Genomic DNA, 17789 nt, shown 5'->3' on the forward strand with positions numbered 1-17789 from the left:
CAAAATATCACTGCACCTCTCCTATTGGTATGGAAAGTGTTTACTAAGTTTGAAAAGAATCTATACATAGTTTTCAAGTTATAGGTCGCAGAACAACTGTCCTGGGAATCAAACTTATTTATATCCAGTATATATGTGCAACATAACGTGACCGGTACACATCACCGGAGCTCACACATAAATGGCAAAAAGATTTTTAATCAGATTGAAAATGTAAACATATGCATTCAAATGTCTCAGGACATTCAATCTGATTTTGTTTCAGGGTTAACATGAATTTGTTCTCATTCCAGTGACTGAATGTAGCATCATTTAGGGTAACATCGTAGTGATAGATATGTTAGAAATATCAATTAATTGTTGTGCATTTATATAAAGCACATTAATGGAAGAAACAACGCTTCCATTCACATCCCAGAACTGTGCGAGCAGCATCTTCGAAGTCCATCTATTAAAAGAAAATATTGTTAATATCAAATTGTAAAATTTTATTTATATTAATTTATACTTAAACAAATTACAAATAATTATAGTTGTATCGTATATATAAATACCTGGAACATCTGTGGTTGCCACTGCAGATGTCTTCGCTTGACACAGATTGAACGTGCCACAATGATAAGTATGATTACCAAATCATAATTAATTACTGAGATGTGGTCATGGTGAACATACTAATCCTATATTAAAACATATTGATCCTTTACGTAAACAGATGAAAACTTCAAAGCATTACCGCATGTCGCTCTCGCGTTCAGTCTAAAAATTCAAATGTCGCTCTGGAGTGACGACACCTCACAGTTATATCAATTCCAACCGTACGATAGTAAGCTTTGGCCCAACACGTCTATTTGCGTATGTAGCTATTAAGCGTAAATACCAGAGAATGGACAGTCTCGATTATCCGACGAAGCAGGTTCCACTGATCGTAAAAGGCAAAACAGCAGTGAAATTAAATGAATCAATCACTAAAGATCAGTGATTACACGAGGTGTTCGTGAAGTGTTTGTATTAATATTCTAACGGGATTTGGTGGTCAGACTCGATGACTTGGTTGCGTGGATCGATGCTCATGATGTCAATCACTAGATTGTCTGGTCCAGACTCGATTATTTACAGACTGCCGTCATATAGCTGGAATATTGCTGAGTGCGGCGTTCAACAAACAATCATCTAAATGTTTACGTACTAGAAGCACTTGATATTTTTACGACCATCAACAGATTTGCACGTTATTTTACGTTCGCAATTGTATGTTGATATATGATCACGAAATACACCCACCCACACCCAACACCCAACCCAAAACACAACCATCGAACCCCAACCCTAATCTATTTTCTCAAAATCTGCATCTGAAATGTATAATACATATTACATATTTAACCCCCACTCGCCATTGAAGTAAAGGTACCACGTGTTTCAACTTGCTTTAGCTTGACCCTTAGGTAAGAGGAATGTGATCATGCATAAACATAGCCAGAGATACTTAGTATGTCGCATCATATTAAAGCGATATAACTGAAGCAAACAAGCCAGATATATTGAAGCGGGGATAGAGTTCGGCGGTGTAAAGGCGATCAACAATGGCAAGCAAAACACCCTCGGTTGACCTGGTGCTTGAAGCATTAGGAGGTAGAGGACGGTACCAGATTTTTCAATACTTCGCGTGTATGTTGGCATCGTTCTCAGCATCGTTCCAGCTCCTCAACATTGTGTTTGTGGGTAAGTAGAGCTGTATTGACTAACGTTATTATTCCCCGCCACGAAGAGGGTCGGGAGATATAGGAAACGAGTTTGTCCGTCTGTCCGTTCGTCCTTCCGTCCGTCGGCTTCTCAATGGTGACACATTTACTCAAACTGGACATGATTGGAGTTCGAAAAATTATGTTTTTACAGAGTTACAGAGTAACTCTTGATACAGGCTTTTCAACTTAATGCATACTGTGTGAAATGGGGACAGGTTTATGAAAGTTTTCATGCTTAATATCTAAGAGATAATTATCAAGACTGAGTTCGAAAATTAGTACCGTAAATTATTGGTACAGAGTTATGGCCTTTTAGCTATGTTATTGCACTTAGTTCATAGTGTCTGCAATGGGGGCAAGTTTTCTCAGAAACTACTGAAATTACATGAAAGAAAGTTTGCATACTTAAGTAAGAGAAACCTATCACAACTGAGTTTCAAAATTGGTGCCATAAATTGAGATTTTCAATGTGTTTAGATTTTGTGTATATCCTTGAGCCATGTCATTTTTAATTTAGTGAATGGTGTCTGCAATAGGAAAAGTTCTCTCAGAGACAGAAAGTTTCATGAATGCAAACTTATCTAAGAGATATTTATCAAGAGTTCGAAAATCCGATTTTCTCATGACATAAGGTCACATTATCTCTTCTACGGGATCGTGACGGTATGACTGAAATATTGCCGATGTGACGTTAAATCTTAATTCACTCACTCTTCTTCAGGATATATAGGACTCTTTTCTACAGTTAACATTAACTTCTATGTTATTCACTATAATAGTAACATTAACTTTAACTTCTGTGTTATTCACTACAATATGAACAAACACAATTCTAATGTGCCCCATGGCGGGGGATAGTGATCAAGCTGTTTTCTTGTTCATATTTATGTCATGCATCATAAGTGTAACTGTGTACAATATAACATCCCTACTTTCAATTTTCATTTTTTTAGATAATAATTTTCGGATAAATAGGTAAAATTATATAAAATGCCAATGCCAATGCAAAAGAAATTACCAGTTGAAACAGATTCCATTTGGCGTGAAGGTATGAAAATCATATGAATGGACCAACGATAATCAGTGATGACACCAGGTTCCCTGTCAGTCAAGACATCTCACTCAGAAGCGTATAAGCAACTGACTGATCTTGTTGAGGTGAGACGAGTGTTTGAGTATTATCTAAATACTCTTATATCCTTGGATACTCTGTGTGTTGATAAAATCAGTGATATAATCTAGAGTGTACCACAAATACCTTCTGTGATTTCTCTGCCGAAATTATGTTTCCTGCTAGACGGTCGCCACCGGTAGGGCCGAAAATTATCCTTTTCGTGAACACCTGGTGTCATCACTTCAGTGATCCATTTATACAATTGTCACCGTTGTTTTGCCTTTTGCTTCCCAATGAATCAGATTATCAAGACTGATTATTCTCTGGCGTTGATGTTTTATATTTACATTCAGATCGATGATCTTTCGGAATCACAATCTGAAGTAGTTCTGCGTTCGATTCGAGTTGTAGTGGTGGTTGCACTCGTATTTCATTATGCTTCATAAACTTGACCAAGGAATGCAGAAACAGCATCTACTACGTAAATATTCGTATTAGATAACGACCTCATTCAGTACTATCTGAATGACATTAAATCCTTAGATACCAACTGTGTGAAATCGAACTGTTGATAGAATCGGCTGATTAAATCAGTGGCTAGACCACTGATACCTTTTATGGTGGTTTTGAAGTTTTGTTTCTGAATTGTTCATGTGGACGATTGTTCTCTATTGTACTAGATTGTACCACAAATCATGTGTTACTGATAATGACGGGAAACAAAAATATCGAGACGTTCAATGACCATTTCCTTATTATTATCGCAACGCAACCGTAAACCAACAAGAACATGAGTTTATACCTAGCATAATAAACCAAATGACTTCATTTACATATACCTTTTTAATTATTTCAATGTTTTTGTTTTGTAGGTAGACATGTGGCCCATACCTGTAAGCAGCCGGTGAATATATCTGATATCTACCGGGTCATTGACAATGACCTCTTTCAGGCCAACAACAGTATCGTGTACTTTGAGAAATGTAACATACGGTTGGAAGCCAATATTTCTGGCAATGTCTCCACCTCCGATTTGTCCTGTATCTATGGATACGAGTATGAGGAAGGGAAAGAGACTTCGTTGATGTCTGACGTGAGTTACAGGTTTGGTTCTTTTAAGTGCAAAAAACAATGAAACATTACAGTTTGATTGGAAATATTTAATATCTCAACACAGAGACAATTAAGTTCATATTTACTTTAAAACCTTCATCTCGTTTTTTCACTTTGTCATTAATCACAGAAACTGTATCAAACCAAGCGACGTTTCACCGTTTCAGTGCTACAACCACTGAAAGTCTATGTTACAGTGTAGCACTCACAGCAGTCTCTGTGCTACAACTAATATAAGTCTGTGTTAAAGTATAGGAGTCACAACAGTCTCTCTGCTACAATTACTGTACGTCTATGTTAAAGTATAGGAGTTACTATTTGATAGTGATTCATAAACACATGCTCATATTACAATCGTAATCGTTCAATGGACTCTGCTTTAATCAGATACCTTTGGTAGAGATGTTCTTTTTAAATTTCAATTAAATCGGTAAAATCGTGTGTATCTGATCTTCACGCGATCGTCTGGTTTGGTGACATGTCGCCATCGCATGGCAGGGGCTCTGATGTGCGGTGTCAGGCAAAGAACACATACTTTCTTATGCAGTTTGTAAGAGTCGAGGCTGCTACCAGTAGGGCAGGATATGCTTACCCTTCGCGCGAACATCTGGTGGCATCACTGATTTGCAGTGATCGAAGCATATAATTTTCACCGCTATTTTGCCGTTTCTGCCCAGTGAAATATGTTACGTCGGATCGAGACTGTTTATATAAAACGTCGACGCAAGAGAATAAACAGACGACCAAATGACTTTACCATAGTTGTAAATCACTCCAGTTTGAATCCATTAAAGATAGATGCACCGAGTAAAATGTATTGAAAAGATCAAAATCTCAACGAGATCTGCATTTAAAATGACAGCCATACAACATTCGATATTGGCATGACAGTTGCCCGAGCTTTCAACGTAATGGGCAATGAGCACACACATCACACACTTTGCTCAAGTTCAATGACATGTCAGATTAATAGCGTGTATGACCACCCCCTGCTACAAGACACGCACAGACTGTTCGGCGCTCCGAAAAAGTCAGTCGTCTTATGACGTCACATGGGATACGTTGGCATTCTTCTTTGAGGGCCTGGATCAGTTCTTGTCGGTTGGCTGGAGGATGTAGTTTCTGTCGAACTCGACGATCCATGACATCCCATAGGTGTCCTATGGAGCGTGCAGGCAACAGCAACACGTTGACATTGTTGGCTGTCAATAACTGTCCTCTGTGAGATCTGTAAGCCCTATAGCTACTTCCTTGAGCCCTGAGTCGCCTTGTCACTGTCTGTCGACTAACTATATGCTCTAAGTCATTCGTCGCTGATGTTGTCACTGTCAGCAATCGTTTCCGGAGATGCAAAGTACGCAAATACCGGTCTTCATTCGGCGTTGATACCCTGGGTGTGCTTGTTCTTCGCCTGTCGGAGGTCTGCCTGTTCTGTCTGTAACGTTGGTTAGTTACAGCATCATGGGAGCAACCAAACGTGCTAGCGATGTGGGCATGGGTGGCTCCCATCTGTATCACAACCAGGACCCGCTCGCTTTGTTCGGGTGTCAGGCGTGACATTTCTGTGGTGGTTTGTAATCAGTGTTAGTGTCTGACAATGAAGCCCGTATCATTTTATAGTCTTATTGTACGTTTAGTTTCAGCTGCCCAAATGGAACGTGTTTTTCACTTTTTCGCAATTTCCTATACAAAAAAACGTGCCGTGGACGTGTATCACTTTCTGCACAGAGCAATGTTGTATTTGGACGAAGTGTTTAGCATTGATTTAGTTTTTACAGTTTTATTTTTAAAGTGCTAAAGTTTATTTTGGCCGTCAGTTTGATAGGATTATGAATAGGGTTTTGCTTTTTTTAATTACAGATGGACATTGTATGTGACAGGTCACATTTGCGTGGATTTGCCCAGACGCTGCTCATCGTAGGGCAGGGCATCGGAGCTTTCAGTCTCCCCGCCCTCTCGGACCGTTATGGACGCCGCCCTGTGCTTCTTGCCTCCCACCTTTGTTTTCTTGCATTAGGCGTGGGCGTCGCCTTCGCCCCTGACTACACTGCATTTCTTGTGATACGGGTGTTCTTGGGAATTGTGCAACAGGTAAATTTGATTTGACTTCTCTTTATGCCTCCGATCTAAATGATAGATTTCTCATCAGCACTTTACAGAAATTACGAGAAAGATTGATCTCGAATTTCTACTTCCACAAGAGCAACGCATTTTAGGTCACAAACCGGTACTTTAAGCGGAAATCAATTCTTTTAACGTATTAAAAGCAAAAACCTATGAGATATGGTATTACCGTCACACATGTAGTTTACGTGTTTTGCAGGGAATCGTTTTGTCCAAAAGCACAATGAGCATTGAGATGTTCCCCTCCCGTCATCGAAAGCTAAGCGGGCTCTTTGGCAACTTTCTTTGGGTGACTTGCACCGCTTTAATCGCTCTGATCGCCTACTTGATGCAGACCTACTCCTGGAGAACTACACAGCTTGTCTACTGTTCTGTGTCCTTATACGTCTTTGTCCAATACTTGTGAGTAATCATACTTCAGTTTGGAACTGAGGGTGTTAGTTTTTTAATTTGCTAATGTATCGTTGTCCTTTTCTTGAAAGTATTTCAGTCATCCCTTGTGGTATTATACTCCACAGCCCAGTGATTCTCATAGGAGCCCTATTTTTACCTGCTGGGGCTACTGTTTTCAGGAGGGGGCAAACTAAATCAAACAGCTTAACACATGAATGCCTTAGAGATGTTTCATTTGACCTGATATGTGACAAAGCTATACAGAATACTCTGTTTTACCCTTTTTGTTTACACACATGTTTGACACCCTGCATTGCCAAGACGCCACATCGGATAGTAATGGCCTCTCTATTTGTAACATACAATATAATTAAACATAGATAGATCGGATTCATTGGATAAAATACAGACAGTTGCTTACAGCTATACATCGATATGTTTCATGTCTTAAACCGGCAATGACAGGACATTGTTGTACTTTAGGGCATCCGTAATGGTTCATTAAATTCATTCTACCATTTCCAGCATTCTGGACGAGTCTCTGTCTTGGTTGATCACCAACAACAAGACCAAGCAGGTCACCAAGAATCTAAAAAAAGCAGCTCGCATCAGCGGTAAAGACTATCAAACTGTTTTGAATGTTTACAAGAACCTACAGAAGAAACAGGAGTCTGAGAAGAGCCTCACTGCGTCTTTACTGGGAAGCAAAGACCAGGGTGTAAATGGGGAGAAGTCGGATCTAAAAGAGAAGGATAAAACCAAACCATCCTTTCTAGACCTGATGAAAAGAAAACGGCTGGCCGCGAATGTGTTTGTATTGTGGTTCATATGGTACGTCAGCCCCATTTTCCATTTGCTCAGCCATAATGAATGTGCACGTGCTTACTGGTATTGTAATACTTGGCTCAAATCAAGAAGAAAATCAACAATATAGAAAGAATGTCCCTTCCGGAAATAAACACTTTCTTTGCATTTCGAGTTACTGCAAACAATACAGCTGAGTTGCGTCCCATACTCCTGCCAGAATCTGATAATTGTGTGTTTGAATCATTGAATCTACCTGATTCTTGGTTTGTGAGCACCATATCCGAGCTCGAGTGTTTGTCCACAGTGGTAAACGTCCTGGTTCTGCTTCACGTTGGACTTTCTTCCCTCATTAAGCTGACATGCCGTATATAATAGAAATAATATACATGGCGGCACAAAATCCAACTGGTGACCTCAACCAAGCCTTCAATAAAACTATCCGTCAGAAGAATGCCAACAAGCGTTATTATTCCTTTCATCACAAGTAACAAGAGTCGTCATCATTGTCAAGTACTCCATATCTACTTATTATTACCTCGTGTGGTTTCAGGGCAATATCTGACTTCGGTATTGTTACACGCGGTGGCATAATGTTGTTCATTTCTTAATGCGTTCTGTAATTTGTTAGGTCTTCCACGTAAAGGGGTGGTGGGGTAGCCCAGTGGCAACATCTTTCGTCCGCCACTCCCATGACTCGGTTCGATTCCTCTTATCAATTCAACGTGTGGAGTCTATGACTGGCTGGACAATTGTTCCGAAACAGATTCGATATGGCGTGATAGGCTATATTTCATTTTCGACACCATTTTGATGTTTAAGAGTTGCATGATAAAACAACTTCAAGGCACTTGATCGAGTTAAACATCCTAGCTCCAAATATATGTTGTCCTCGTCCGTTTGTGACGTTTCTACATGCGCATACTGATGCTAGCAAAACGGTCTCAGTGACACACTAGGAAAGAATAATGTAATGCCAGTTTGATGTTTGTTGTAATGCCAGTTTATTATGTTTATTGCAATGTCAGTTTGTGATGCTTGTTCTAGTACCAGTTCATGATGTTTCAGGATAACAGACAGTTTAACAGTATTTGGTCTCTTCATGACGTCACATTCTCTCGCCGGCAGCCCTCACCTCAATTTCGTGCTCTACGCTCTCCTTGAGGCTCCGTCAGCTCTCGTCTTCTACTTCATGGTGGACAGGTGCGCACTTTCACTTAAATGATGACCGCCTGAGACCTTAATCACATTGAGGTCTCCTCTAAACTCAAGCTGACATGTCGTGATAACTAAAATTGAGTTGAAATCGTGTTTATCCTAGATGAATCATTCACTCACTCACTCACTCACTCACTCACTGAGTTTCAGTGATCCATTCATGTAATATTTATTGCTATTTTGCATTTACCCCCAATCTTTCAGCTGATAATCGAGACAGGTTATTCGCTGGCGTTGATGTATTATATACACAAAGAAAAAAGTTAAGCACACTCCTATTTCTGAACCATGACAAATGGCAAAAATCATGGCATGGGATGACTGACCACAGGAGCTGGGCGATACCAATATCATCGGATAGAACAAACATTTGACAACAAATAAAGAACATATTGGTGAGATGTGATTGAAATTTACAGACAAAACATCATGGAACACAGGTACTGTTTTTGACCTTAGACAATACCTAAAAAAAGGTATTGGCTGCAGGATTACGTAAATGGGCTACGTTTGATGTTTCTTGTGAAAATGTTCCTGGAAGTCTCTACTTGACATGACACGTTCAGTAGCGGGTATAACCGCCACGTGCCCGGATGACGCATTCCACCCTACGTCTCGTGCCTCCAGTCAGACGTTGGATCTGTTGATGGGTCAACAACAACCACTCCTGATGCAATGCGGCTTCCAATTGGCGTACATTTTGTACAGGAGGATCTCGTGCCTGTATGGCCCGCCCCGGAATATCCCAAACATGTTCAAGGGGGTTCAAATCTGGGCTCATTGCTGGCCAGGGTAGAGTCGCTATTGCATTGGCCCTCATGTAATCCACTACTCCATGCGAACGATGAGTCCTGGCATTGTCATCCATGTACTGAGGTCGAGTAGCAAGAGCGTGGTTGTCAAAATGAGGAACGACAACTGGCCCAAAAACGTATGCAAGTCAGTTTAATGTTCCTGGGGTGTCGGCCGTGTTCCGGTGCCTCCAAACGCTCGTTCTTCCATCAGTGACGTGGAGCAGAAAGCAACTTTCGTCTGACCAATGGATCCGTCTCCAAGTTCTCAGATTCCAGTTCTGTCGCGCATTACACCATGCTAAACGAGCAGCTTTGTGGTGATCTCTCAACAAGGGACGCTTCGTGACTCGTCTAGCCCCAATGCTGCTGCTGCTTTCAGCCGGTTCCTGGCGGTTCTGGGGCTGAAACGACGATTGGGCAACCACAACTGTTTCAGACGAGTACTTGTTAAAAAGGGTTCTCGGCGTATGAGACGAAGATCCCTGTCTTCGCGATGTGTTGTCACAGGATGTCTTCCGGATCCGGGACGGTCCTGTACATCACCGGTCTGAGCATGTTTGACAAAACGGCTATCGACAGGGTGATGATACCCACAATTCCGACCAATGGCATTACAAGGCATTTCTGCGTTATGCATGCCGATTATCTGCCATCTTTAGGCGTTTGATAATCGCCTTCGTGCTATGGTCACACAATGTCATGGAATAACTGTTTAAAACCGAGCTGAAGAAAACACTTTTTACGTTTGGATATACTGCTTTTAGAGATACTCGAGGGTAGCATGCTGCACGGGCATACCATGAATGGCACGTGAGCTTTCGTCACGCATGGCTGATTACATCATCTCCAGAAAGCAAATTCTTCCCGTAATATATCTTTCATCATTGTTACAAATATTGGGACCAAACAATAATGAAATATATTATGATGTGCTTAACTTTTTTCTTTGTGTATATATTGCTACATGTAACAACATGTTTAAGGGGTCCGAGTGGCCCGGCGGTAGTAGTTGTATGGATGAAGTGCGAACTTGACTACAGATGTATATGTGCGATAAGGTTTTGACTGCTTGCTGAGATCCCATTAGTATAACGACAACCTAATTGTCCATTGATAATAACACGTTGAACAATAAGTACAGAGTTAAGGAGTGAATTGTTGAATGGCTCAGGCAGGAATATTCTAGCCATATCACATCGACCCCTTAATAATCGAAATGGACCAGGCAAACCAGTGACTGACAGCATGATCAACATCAAAGACATTACGACACGGTGGCACACAATTCGCCCCAATCTACATTGAACCCAACTCACCTTAGCTTCCCATTCTAAAAGCATTGAAATGGCGCATACATTTATAATGATAATGAAACTCATATTTCCTTACGCTGTTAGTATTAATACTACTTTATTATATTTGGCAGATATGGTCGTAAGAAAACAAGCATGACTCTACATGGCATCGCTGGCATTGCTCTGCTTGTGGCCACAGTCTGCAAATCTCTAGGCGGTAAGTCCCGAATTTAAATATTTAATCATACTCTTTGTAGGATAAAAAGCGCAATAATTCTCTCTCTGAAAACACTAAACAATATATAAGTTTTATTTCTATTTTAAAACGGGTACTCGGGTGGCCTAGTCATCTATGGAGCCGTGTAGAGTTGCGTCCCATAGGTATGTTAGCATCATAACCGTGCAAGTGGGCTTCGCCAAAGTAGAAAACGTCTGTACCACTGGAGACTTTCCTCCCACAGGAAGCTGACACGTGGTAATATGACTGCAATACTGTCCTAAACGGTGTTATCCCTAAATTATCTTCACCATGTTTAGATCGTAATGCTTTGTTCCTGTAGATATCAGGGCCGCGCGGTGAGGTCAGCGTTGAATGACACTTCGATCTTGATCGTATAGCACGCTTGTATTTCGAACATTTTATTACCACATGGTTCCAGGAGGCAGCATATGGTCTTCGATTACAGTCACAGTGTTCTCCTGTATCGGGATGTTCGGGGCGTCGGGAGCATGGGGAACGTCCTTCTTTTTCACACCAGAAATGTTTCCAACCAATTTGAGGTCAGTCTTGTTTTAAATGTTACATCAACCCGCAGTACATATCCATATTTTCCATTCTACCATGAATTTTGAAAATACTCCATTTTGATTGGTTAATCAGAGATATCAAATCATACTAAATCCTTCTGATTGAAACAGCCGATTTGACGGCCATATCACCGCGGAAGCTAATGTTTTTGGAAAAGTACTTTAATTACAATCATTGTCGGTAAGCTTATATAAATAATAATAATATGTACAATTATAGGCTGCAAAATGCAAAGTTGAGGTTACTACATTTTTCAAATGATGTTTGGCAATACATTTCGTGGAGGAAACACGATAGAAAACTCCAAAGATTGTATTTCAAGTTTGGAGGACAACAGAGAACTCGCTATTTGGCGCCTTTCTATAAACGACTGCAACGCCATATCTTTTGCGTCACTATTGGAGATATGACGTCATAATAGTGACGTGTTGTATATTACGAAACCTTTGCAAGGCTTGCTTAGTTTTCTTTAGAGGTGCCAACCTCATGTTAACTTCCTAAGGTGCCGTAGTACATCCTTTCAGTGCCTGTCATAAGTTTGAGTGAGGTATAATGGTGCAAACCAACTGCTTGAGCATATAGTGCAACGTAGTTTATTTAAAGGTTACTGTCGGTGATTCAGTAAATTCTGATCGACAAGTGACGACAACCCAATCAAAACAGTGAACTCAATCCATGCCGCTTGAGTCAATGTATTTGCTAACACCAAAGAGTTCGTGTTTTATTTTATCATGGTAGAATGGAGAGTAACATCCTGTGTTATCAATGCAGAGCTAGGTTACTTGTACATTTAACCGCGCTAAATTGAATTTGGATCCGAACGCGCAGCTCGACCTTGAAAACACAGTATGTTTATCTCCCAACTGAAACTTTTTTCATTAATTGATATCAATGAGTATAACGTTATGACTCATCCCAACATTGGGAGACAGCCAGTTGTTTCAGGCTCCGTAATTTACTGCACTGAGTCGCGTCCCTTAGCCTTGCCAGGAGGCGACGAAAGTGGATTAGAATCTGAGATTCCCATTGATGGTCCGTTGTTAGCACCATACCCGTGCTACACTAGTACTAAGCCGAGGCGATCTGAAATACAGTGTGCTGTAAAAGGCTGATTCGCATCAACTAATGTTACCTGTACAATATTCATTCAGCAATCATTTATATTATTACATTTGAACTTGTCATGTAGAATTCTGAAGTAACCTATTGTGCCTTTGATGAAAGTACATCAATAACTTACAAATACGTGATCATAACGAGGGAATGGTTGGCAAAGTCGTAACCGACGATTTATGGGAGTGTGTCTTCGTTCCTTAAGTGTTTCCTGAAGTCAGGTGATCGATAACCATAACCTTCACATCCGACTCATACTTGCGAATACATTTCGTTAAGACCTGGTCTCATCATTATGATAATATTTATTATTTCAATAATTCTTGAAATGATAATTCGCACTTCTTTAGGTCATGTGTGATAGACACCTTGGGACCTGATGTAACAATTCATTGAAATATGTCATTTTAGAAATTTTGGTCTTGGGACTTCTTCTGCCTGTGCTGGACTTGGGGGAATGTTGGCTCCATTCTCGAGTCTCCTTGTAAGTATCACCAGTTGCATCGCGAACTCTCAGTTGTATCATTATTACCAGGTGTTGAGTATCAAACTGCTAAATCCGTATCAAATGCAGTTCGTTCCAGTTCAGTTGTATGTTTGAGTGAGTGAGTGAGTTATTACGGTTCTGTGCCGATTGTGGCACCATCTCACCAATATTCCAGCTAAAGACGCCAGAAATTAGCCTCACATAGTTTACCTTGGGCGTGACAAGCGAACGTTTAATCAGTCGGCTACCACACATTTACTCCGTTGCGTGAGTATCTCAAAACGGTTATGTCACTTCTACTGAAATTCAATGACATATGTACCAGTTTTACTCAAATACACAATATTGTCTTCTCTGATGGTCTTTCTGATGGTTTGTTTGATGTCGGTGGTGGTAGAAATATCACCAATTGCTTCCAGCTCCTTAACATTTAGTTGTTTGTTTGTTGTTTAACGCCACACACAGCAATATTCCAGCTATATGACGGCGGTCTGTAAATAATCGAGTCTGGACCAGACAATCCAGTGATTGACATCTTGAGCATCAATCCACGCAATTGGGATACGATGACATGCATCAACCATGTCAGCGAGCCTGATCACCCGATCCTGTTTGTCGCCCCTTACGACAAGCATAGTCTCCTTTTACGGAAAGCATCGGTTGCGGAACTTTCTGATGGTAATTAATCGCCAGAAGGTAGGCATTCAGAACATTCAGAACATACAGTCAGTCAGTCAAAGTCTTATACCAATGTCACTTTGAAGCAAATTAAAAGCTATTGTACTTGGCTATGAATCCTTGATGTGGCCTTCTTATCCTCAACCCTTTAAGTTCACGACGCGGACTGACATCGATTAAACAAAATATATAACAAATGGGTAAAAGAATATAACATTTTGTACATTGTTTTTACAAGAATGGTTTATTGTCATGGACATGTGTATATGAATGTATGTAGTTTTTATTATATATGATATGAACGATAGATGTCTATCAAACAAGCAGTTTCCCCAGGTAGTGTGTTAAACGATTATGTAAAACCATGTTAGAAGGGACTGAGAATGTGAAATGGTAGTGGTTTTAGATTTGATTTATTTGTTTGTTGGTTTACGCCGGATTCAGCAATATTACAGCTATATGGCTGCGGTCTGGAAATAATTGAGTCTTGATCAGACAATCCAGTGATTGACATCAGGAACATCAATCTGCGCAACTGGGATACGATGACATTGCATCATCCCCATCCCATGTCGTCTTTCACAAGCTTGGCTTGCTGAAAACCATCACGCTACATTTGAAATCAACATTTGGCCGTTTTAGACACCATTTAGGCCTCTTTCGATTGAATGCCATATTTTCGTACATACACTCAGGCTGAGTACGTTGAGTGGGCCCCTGGAACCATCTTCGGTGTGTGCTGTCTACTGGTTACCGTCCTAGTGAACATCCTGCCAGAGACGATGGGGAGAGCACTCCCGCAAACCCTGGACGACGTGGAAGCATGGCATAAGAAGACGGACGCTAAGACAGCGGAAGAGAAGAACATTCTTCCGTAGTACCTTGGTAGTTAGTGAGACTTTTCTGTTCTTCAAATTCGAGAAACTAATTAACTGTGAATTTGGGGTAATTACAGGTGTTGGGTGTGAGTAATGCGGCATATCCTTGTGTATGTATATAACTGTAGAAGTTGTGACATGCCTAACATTTGGATAAAATATATAAACGGCTGATGCACTCTGGAAATAAACCATAACGCTGACTCCTTAAATTTATTCAACTTACCTATTGGCTACAGTACGGTATCAAACCAAACATATGTACAACAGCTATGCTATACCTGCACGTATACCTGTACCTTCGCCTACACCTGGACATACATCTACATCTGCACATGTACCTACATCTACACCTGCACATACACCTACATCTACCTGGACATGCACCCACATCTAGACCTGCACATATGATCTATCTATCTACTAGTATCTATCCAACATCTACACATGGACAAACACCTGTGACCTATGTATAATTGACCAACTTCAGGAACGTGCAGATATCAAGTACTTTCAGATGAAAAAACCCACATTCATGAAGATATGGTTTGGTTTGTTGTTTTACGCCGCACTCAGCAATATTCCAGCTATATGACAGCGGTCTGTAAATAATCGAGTCTGGACCCGACAATCCAGTGATTTACATCATGAACACCGATCCACACAATTGGGATCGATGACATGCATCAACCAAGTCAGCGAGCCTGACCACCCGATCCCGTTAGTCACCTTTTACGGCATGGGTTGCTGAAGACCTATTCTACCCCAGATCTTCACGGGTCCATGAAGATATGAGGATACAAGGCAGCAGAGTTTAAAAAGTATCAGCTCGTTTGGTTCCAAGACTTCTAAAATCTGAAAAAACCTCACCAAGCATAACGTGTCTCGTGATATAAAAACTTCGTATGAAACTGAACCAGAAAGGTTCTTGCAATGATTTGTGATTATTTGTGACCAAGAGAAAATTTCGTAAATCATTTACGAAAGTTCACGCTTGCATCCCAAGTTCTCCATCGTTTTCGGTGCCTTAGGTTTGGTACCTCCCAATCTGTTGACTGACATTGGGTGAATATCCGGGTTTACTGCCAGGAATACAGCATTTCTGACAATCTGGGTAATGCAGAAGGCTGCAGTGTTGGGGAATCTTCACATTCTCCGAGAATTTCTTGGTTGGTTCGACTAGGCAGCGCTTCCTGGGAGAAGTCCCATTCGCTGTCTGTGTTGCGTGAAGAGGGGGCAAGGACCCTGATCTGATGATGAGCCTAATCAGCCTTACTGCCAGGATCACAAAAACCCTCTTTGCTGCAGGTTTCTTTTCTAATCTGTACATCTACATAATAATAATAATAATAATAATAATAATAATAATAATGAACGTATTGCCAATGGAGGATCTACACTTAAAAATAACAGATTCTGCTTGTCGAGTCGTACCATTGTCTTCCTTTATGGCTGTAATGTAACATCAGCCTTGTGGGCGTAATTGATGCTTTCCGTGTCAAAGTGCAGCACCCTCCGCTCAAGTGGCATCAAGTAGCTGTGTAAACAAAATTGAAAGATAACATGAAAATACCCATATTACTTATTCATATTGAAACCAAATTATTACAAAATTAAAATCTGTATAGCAATTTTAATTTAATGCAATAGTTTACATGTATAATTTGAGACGGGCTTGTGCTGTAACCCAGGCAGCGATGACGACATTGGAGGCAGGATGCGAGCTGTGGAAGTCTTTCCTTGGTTCAGTGCAGACGAACAGCATGTTTTCATTCACAATGAGGACATCTTTGACTTAATGCCGCTTGTCTCTCAAAATGGCAAATAATAGGCCTGGCTCTGTCACATAGCTAGCTTTTCCAAAACCAAGCCTTTGCCTGAACTTTCCCCAGTGGTTATTCAAACATCCTTTCACCAATGTACGTAGCCCAGGATTCTTCATCACCCCCTCTTTCTGATATATCTGCTGAATGCAGTTTTCGGGGTCGGCTCATCTTTCAGGGAGGCCGTTTGCTTCTTGTTTTACTTTTAAAAAGTTGTCTACATATCTGGCAAATAATCCTCATCGATGGGTACTTCTGCTGTATTCGGAAAAATTATCAAAATGCCAGGGCTCGAATATGTGTAGAACCCTTGTATCCAGCGTACGGCTGTTTGCACCTCAATGGTTGTGTATGTTCTCACCCATGTTCGTTCCTCATCCGTATCTTCCGCATCCCTCTTCCTCTTCTTGTTTCGTTTCTGGTCAACAAGGGTTAGAAGTCACCCTCCCATGTCCTCCAAAGTGTTGTCTCCTCGAAATACGTTCGTTCTTGAAGGCCCTTCATCTTCCATTCTCCATGGACACCCCTCACACAGATTGGTAGATTTGTTCCCAATACACCTGCCACGTCCAAGCTGTACCACCATAAGTTAGGAACATGCACTCCCGTCTCCTGTTGACATTCAAAGTCATAAGATATAAACATTTGTTTTTCATGGACAGGATCTGCAATGTTTGATGTAGTACCATTGTCTTCCTTTATGGCTGTAATGTGGCACAGGTGTTTTGGGGTTATGGGTTCCTTCAAGTTCTTACAAAGGCGCTGTTCAGAACAGGTATGTGCATAGGCATTGTTCTCTTGATTGCAGCTGCTACACCGATGTAGGGATTTACAAGTACAGGTTGATGTCGCTGGTAGCAATAAATTGTTGGAAACCACCTCTTGCAATCGAGACATGGATCCGGAGTGCCTTCCTTTTCACCTTTACCACAATATCCAGGCCGTCTACATTGATGACATCTAAATTCCCTGTTACAGCGATGGTCTTCTTTGTTACTGAAGCCCATGTCACAATATTCACAATATTCACTTTACCCAGTAAAAGCTGCCATTGATGTAATCACATCGTAGTGACTATTATGGTGGTAAAGGTGAATGATCTTAGAGGGGTTTTCCACTTCACTCTTGTACAAAAGCTTATTGTAGACATCTTGAGAATATACTTTCAGCTTGTATTCTGGTGCCAGGTAATCGCTGAAAACAGTCCAAGTATCCCTACCGCTGCATGGCCCAGGCTCTATAACAATTTCACTAAACAGTCTAACTGCCTCCTGTTTTTGAACATCAGCCCTGTTGGATCTCGTCAAGGCACTTCTTGTATCCCACACTTTACAAATGGGATCCAGCCGTTGAAATGGCGCAGGACTTTTAGCACAATGGAGAGCAACAACTATTGCTC

At 40.9% G+C, this 17789-nt stretch overlaps 1 protein-coding gene across 1 annotated transcript; it reads left to right on the forward strand.

Annotated features, from left to right (window-relative positions):
• The first annotated feature begins 1503 nt into the window (after positions 1-1503).
• LOC124118920 (organic cation transporter protein-like) lies at positions 1504-14770 on the forward strand. The gene is made up of 10 exons (XM_046481241.2): positions 1504-1725; positions 3735-3955; positions 5836-6066; positions 6299-6501; positions 7018-7323; positions 8365-8499; positions 10735-10820; positions 11263-11383; positions 12936-13008; positions 14385-14770. Exons 1-10 carry the CDS (start codon positions 1587-1589, stop codon positions 14565-14567), a joined length of 1698 nt encoding a protein of 565 aa, XP_046337197.2. The 5' UTR covers positions 1504-1586; the 3' UTR covers positions 14568-14770.
• The last annotated feature ends 3019 nt before the right edge of the window (positions 14771-17789 follow it).

Source organism: Haliotis rufescens, unplaced genomic scaffold (genome assembly GCF_023055435.1).
Source record: "Haliotis rufescens isolate VD_foot unplaced genomic scaffold, xgHalRufe1.0.p SCAF_1, whole genome shotgun sequence".
Taxonomy (NCBI): domain Eukaryota; kingdom Metazoa; phylum Mollusca; class Gastropoda; order Lepetellida; family Haliotidae; genus Haliotis; species Haliotis rufescens.